At 48.7% G+C, this 6,348-nt stretch overlaps 1 protein-coding gene across 3 annotated transcripts in view; it reads right to left on the reverse strand.

Annotated features, from left to right (window-relative positions):
• Ppcdc (phosphopantothenoylcysteine decarboxylase) overlaps positions 1-5,466 on the reverse strand; it is a 25,086-nt gene extending 19,620 nt beyond the window's left edge. Inside the window, exons 1-3 of one of the 3 annotated variants that reach the window (XM_059267951.1) lie at positions 5,415-5,466; positions 2,870-2,938; positions 495-677 (exon numbers count right to left, since the gene is read on the reverse strand). In XM_059267951.1, the coding sequence (XP_059123934.1) occupies positions 495-629 (135 nt within the window). In that variant the 5' untranslated portion in view covers positions 630-677; positions 2,870-2,938; positions 5,415-5,466. Of the gene's footprint in view, positions 1-494; positions 678-856; positions 1,316-2,869; positions 2,939-5,001; positions 5,242-5,414 lie in introns of those variants that run through there. The other 2 variants (XM_059267952.1, XM_059267950.1) reach the window with 2 other exon arrangements.
• Positions 5,467-6,348: the final 882 nt, after the last annotated feature.

A 6,348-nucleotide genomic window follows, 5' to 3' on the forward strand; every position in this document is an offset into this window, starting at 1 on the left:
ATGACCTAGGAGCTGGAAAGGAGAGTAAAACCACCCAGGCTGGGACAGGCAGGGAAGGTGTGTAGACTTGAAAGGTGAAGAGAAGGGCAGTTATAGGCAAGGGCCAACCCAAAGCAGTGGGCATTAGGTGGGACACAGGAGCAGCAGGAGGCTACATGATCACAGAGATTCTGGGGAAGTGAGACATCTACCTGCTGGAGCTAGCAATATTTCAGTCGTTGAACTTCCGTTCCTGAATCCTAAGATATAGAACTAGTCAAGGTGGAGGTGGCTGTGCCCACAAAAATCTCATTTAATCTAGCTTCTGCTTATCTTGTACACTAGTCTGTCTCCTGTGCGCCCCCCACACCAGCACACATGGACGCCTTCCGACTTCCTGCTTACACACCAGGATATAGGAAAAGACCAGCCTGTTCACTGCAGAAGTGGTTTGGCCCGTGAGCACTGACTCCCTAGGCCAGAAGCCACTCCGCTCATCTTGAAAGGATACTCACCCCAGGAATGTCCAAAAGCTTTGACACCAGAAGAGGCAGCTTCAGGGCAGCGACGCTTCCTGTGACACCCACAAGAACACGGAACTTTCTCTCCATTGAGGATATAGCAGCTGGGGATGGGGCCCTCGGTTCCATGTGGGGTCTGGTGGCTTTCTGGGAGCCTGGAAAGCCTGGGTTTAGAATCTAAAACGGAAAAAGGGGTATCATCTTCATTCACAGTCATATGACAAGCGGCCGGCGGTATGCCCTAGACCATCTAGATGCTGGGGCTGCTGTGGGTTTCAACAGTCCCAGTTTCTGGGAGAAAAGAGTGTAATGATCAAGTCAGGCCTCCTCTCCATACAATGCTGTAAGCGCCATACCTGTGCCATGGCTGCCCAGTGACTGTCCCAGAGATTATGTCACATAAAGATGTCATTCAGGCTGAGTCCTGAAGGATGAGCACTTTTTCGGACAGGAGGAAATTACTTCAAAAGGAGAATGGCAGGTCTGGGGAACAAGGTGTAAGTTAAGAGAGAAGGTGAAGAGTCATGAGGGGGTTGGGAAGGGCCAGTTAGGCTGCACGACCAGATCTGTACCAGAATGTCAAGGGTGGTGAGAACCTGGTGCTTTGATGGAAGAAAGATGATACTGGAGCTGGCAGTGTGTGGAGGGGCCATGGCGAGTGGCAGAGACTGAGGAGCTACTACAGCGGGCCTGGCTAGCTAGTGAAGAGGACAGGAACAGAGGATGAGGTCCAAGGATGCTGTGACACAGAACCATACCATAGGCAAGAAGGGTGCTTCTACAGCTAAGAGACTTGCCTGGAACTCTGTCCCGTATCTGAGCTCCAAACTACAGATTGACTCCTACGAGCCAAACGCAAAGCAGCAGACCACTCCACAGGAACAGCGGGTTGGGTTCCTCTTCGGGCAAGTGCTTGTGGGACAGGTTGACGAATGCATCAAAGCCTCTACTCGGGCAGCTGGGCTGGCACACCTCACTCCATCAGCCACAGTCACTGAGGATTGACTCTGGGCAGAGAACTGTCTTTAGAGACTCTGGGGATGCGTCTGAGATGGCCCTTTTCTAGAATGAACCTATCCAATGATTTCGCACTCGGTTTATACATCAGTTTGCGTTGCCTCTCCCCTACCAGCCATTTCCCTAAGTGAGCAGATTAATCACCAGCCACCACTCCCCTCACTCTCACAGTCCTAAATATCTGATGAATGAATAAATTATGGACAGACAGCTGTCCCGTGAAGCAGGAGTCCTGGGTCCTGTCCAAGATTGTACTCCTGACCTGGTATATGACCTTGGGTCAAAATCATTCCCTCCCCAAAACTCTTTGTTCATGTGAAAAACACAGGGTTAGGAAGAGCTGGTTTCTGAAGCCTCCTCCAGTACAACCTGAGTCAACACAAAAGACAGAGGTAAGTGTCTCTTTCTACAAGACGGAAAACTCTAGAAGATGTACTCCAAAAGGTCATGATCGCCATGGAAGGAGAACCTAGTAGCTCCCTCCATGCCTGGGTACCCAAAGGAGCCTCTGTTTGGCATTGCCTGTAACATTTAGGCATTTACCAAAAGAGCTGAGGAGATGCTCAATTCTCAAAGGAATTAAGCACAGACTGGTTCCTTGGGCATGATTCTCACCCCTAAAGTTCAACTTGCCAACACTTTTTAAAGATTTGTTTTATTTATGTATTTATTGTTTATGTGTTTTGTTACTGTTAGGTGTTTTGACTGCACGCATGTCTGTGCATCAGCTGTGTGCAATGCCCACAGAGGCCAGAAGAGGATGTCAGATCACATGGAACTGGAGTTACAGATGGTTATGAGTTGCCAGGTGGGTCTAGGGAATCAAACCCAGGTCCTCTGCCAGAGAAGTATGTGCTCTCTTAATCACGGAGGCTTTTCTCTATCCCACCCCCACCCCCTGCCGACAGTACTTTGAATCTTTTCTGTAATTGGAGCCTGAACCAGGACCAGGACCAGGCTTGTTAGAGAACTGAGTCCTCCACAAAGTCTGGGGAGCACTGTTGACAGCTGACAAAGTCCACGGGGCCTACTGGCCAGCTTCCCAGAGCACATCGCTAGCAGGTGAGAGAGACGTTTGGGTTTTTGTCGTGGTTGTTAAATTATTTTATTTTTACTTTTGTGTCTGTATGTGACTATGTGCACTTGAGTGCAGATGCTCTCGGAGGCCAGAGGCATCCAATCGCCTTGGAGTTGGAGTTTTGGGCAGTTTTGTGAGCTGCCCGACATGGGTGTGCACGAAGGTGACTGGAATGGAACTCGGGTCATCTACAAGAGCAGTACGTGCTCTTAACCCCCGAGCCATCTCTCCAGCTCCATGAGAAGCACCTTCTTGATTCTGCAGCAACACTTACCTGTCAGTCCTCAGACCGTGACCGTGACCCTGCCTACTTCAGTCAAACAGTGCAAGAACAGGAAGAGTCCTGCAAAACAGAAACACAACTTCATCTCTGCAGTCCCTGAGCCCAAGGATCATGTGACAGAAAGCTAGCTGTCCACTAAACTGGAGACAGGACTCTGTCTTGCTCTGTCCAACTGTCCCCACAGCAGGCACTGTGGCCCAAGATGCACTGCTTCACCTGCTAGCCAAGCTCTGCCCAGGACCAAAGCCATTCTTCTAAGATGGGAGGGGGGATGGGATGGGAGTTGAAAAATAGGAACTAGATTATTTAACCAATATTTGGAAGCGAGGTCAAGTATGTTCAACCTGAGAGTCCCAGGGGAGTGACAGTTGGCAAGAGTTTGCTCTCCAAGATCAAATTGCAAGCCAATTAAGTCTCTTCCTCAACCCAGATCCTATTAAAGACTTTTAAAATTTTTATTTATTGACAGTCGGGGTGACTATGGGCAGCATCTCACTTCCCTGGCTCCTGCCACTCACAGGAACTGTGAGCAGCAGAGAAGAGTGGACAAGCAAGCAGCAGGTCACAACTGAAAGTCTGATTCCCGAGCTCAGGGACCAGGGCAGCCATGTAGGAGAGAGCCAGACAGATAACTGCACTTCCTCTATCCTTCAGAAAGATGGGAAGATCCTTTGCTTACACAATAAACATAACCTCCAAAACACAGTACAAGAGAGAAACTCTTTTCTACACTTTAAAATGCTTCATATTTGTGTTTCTTCCTAGCTGGTTAATGATGTACCTTCTGATGCTTTGGAGCACAAGTTTTCCAGCACAATTCCTTTGGCTCTGGAGGGCGGTTAGGATAGCTAACCCTCCATCCTAAACACTGGTTTGAACGGATGAGTCAGTACATGTCTGTGTTCCCTGATCTATGTGACATGCTTGTCCAGATATGTCCAGGAACTGAATATCACAATATCTAGTTCTCTCCCACCACTACTGACCGCCCTTCCAAAAAAAAAACCTCAAAAGACAAGATTGTTTTATCATATAATTCAAGGTTCCCCTTAAACTTCCAGAGTCAAACTTGAGTTACTCTTGGCTGGACTTGAACTTAGGGTTAATTCTTCTTTCTACCCCTCATAGGCTGAGGTGCAGGTACAGGTACAGGGAGACGCCTATATTACCAATGTGCTGGCTACCGCATTTGCTAGACCAGATTTTACTTTAAGTGGCATATGCAGAAAACACATTTTTTTTTCATATTTTTACTTGACCTGTACTATAACCACAGAACTTACACTTACTCTTACGTATATTCAAGAAGGTGGGGTTTGATGGCACATGCCTTTAATCCCAGCACTTGTGAAGAAGCAGACAGATCTCCATGAGTTCAAGATCAATGTGGTCTACATAGTAAGTTCTGGGCTAGTCAAGGATACAGAGAGACTCTGTCTAGAACAGAGAAAAAAAGGGAAAAGAAAAAGAATTTAAGATAGTGAGAGCACACACACACACACACACCAGAGAAAAAGGCCTGTGTGTGACATGTAAGTCTCCTTCTCTGCGTTGAATCAAGGTCAAAGTTTAACTAAAGTTTCAGTTTTGTGGCTATCTGCCAGTAACAAAATGGGCAAGAATGTAGCCAGGAAAATGTCACCACCCTACACCAAAATCCATACCACCCAGCACCTAAACCTGTTTCATGGTAGTAGGAAGAGTAAGGAATGCTCGTTCAGTCAAAAGGCTTGGCATTCTAATGGACTTCCCTCAAACCAGAAGTAGGCATGTTTGGCTCTAAAGATCCTGCAAGTTTCATTTCGGAACCTCTTGAGGACACATGTTGGAGGGGAACCCCCAGCTCCCAAGCACCCATCACTTCCTGAAGCTGGGGATCTCTCCTGCCCCTCTTGCTTCTAATATTCCAATGGTTCAGTGACCAGGAAATTTTTTTCAGCCAAAAACTGCCCCCACTCTAATTTTTAAATGCTGCTCAGCCCATTTAGGGATTAAGCAGCTAAACACTCCCAGGGTTTTCCTTCCCCTAGTTTATTAATTTAAAGTACAGTTTGAGGCAAGTTGGCTCGGTAAGGTGGCTTGCAGCCAAGTCTGAGGCCCTGAATATGAGTGACGGGACTTACAGGGTGGAACTGAGTCCCGCAAAGTTGTCCTATGACCTCCACCGCACGCCGTGACAGCACCCCCTCCTTCAAAATAAATGTAATTTTAAAAAGTTTGCACTTCGGGACGCTCCTAGATCTCTTTGACGGCAGCTTATGCTGCAGTTTTTCAAAGGTAAGCGTCAAGAGTGGGTGGCCTGCTTGCGCCGCCTTTAAACTAGATTCAACAGCTCTGATCAAGGACAGAGCACACTGTCAGCCGGCACAGGGGCAGCTGCTAACCCCCAGCTCTGAGCTCGAGGCCACGCCCGTAGCCTCACATCACACACATAACACATCGACCCTCACTCGAACCCACAGCTCGAGGAGCTTCTCCCACCGCCACACCACACGGGACCCAGGGACATAGCTTCCCTGCCCCTTCCACGGCTCACCCGCGCCAGCCGTGCAAGTATCGCGGTACCTAGGCGCCCTTGCCCTCCAAGTCTAAATGGCACGCGAGAAAGCTACGTGATCGCATGGCCTTCTGGGAGTCGTAGTCTACTTCTCTGCTTTCTGGGAGTTGTAGTCACCGGAGCTCCCAGCGCTTTGTACACCCCTGGCGCTCGCTCCGGCTGCAGGAGCGACGTAATTGTGTGGTTCTCCAACTCCCCCGCGCACCTGTTCAGAACTCAGGCACTTAATACTATTTACCACCCCTGTTCTAAGAGCCAGCTCTGCTCTTGAGACAAACAGGAATACAGAAAATTAGAGGCTAATAAGGAAGCTGCAGGAGCTAAGCCACAACTCTAAGCAGGAAAGCCATGTCTTTGAAGCCATCGCTTCGAGATTTTTTTTTTTGGGGGGGGGGGGCGGTGGCGGTGGTTAATTGGCTGGTCTGGAACGCAGAAATCTGCCTGCCCCTGCCTCTGTCTCTTAAATACTGGGATTAAAGGAGAGTGCTACTGCAACCACGGATGTTTGAGAGGTATCTTGAGACGTGACCAGCACAGAGGATCTAGACAGCACTCCTAGTGGGCACACCTTTGGCAAAGACTCGGCATATTGGAATAATTGTCGTCACCCTGCAGCAATCATAGGTCTCAAGAACCTGTGTTCATTGAAGCTACTGAATTAGCTTCAGGTGACCCACCATTGGAGCAGAGGAAGGACCTGTGTTCCAGTCCTACCACTGCGGGGCATCAACCATCAGGACCTCACTCACTGTTACAGACTTCGTCTATTTCTTCTTCTTAACTGGTAGTTATGGCATTTACCTCATGGCCTACTCAAGGCTGCTTTAGGGAAAGGATCACAGAGAAGTATATGGTTTTTGGCACCACAGAACGCCAGGCTACAGATCCCCTCAACCCAACCCTACACCCTGCC

This window comes from Peromyscus eremicus, chromosome 7 (genome assembly GCF_949786415.1).
Source record: "Peromyscus eremicus chromosome 7, PerEre_H2_v1, whole genome shotgun sequence".
NCBI lineage: Eukaryota > Metazoa > Chordata > Mammalia > Rodentia > Cricetidae > Peromyscus > Peromyscus eremicus.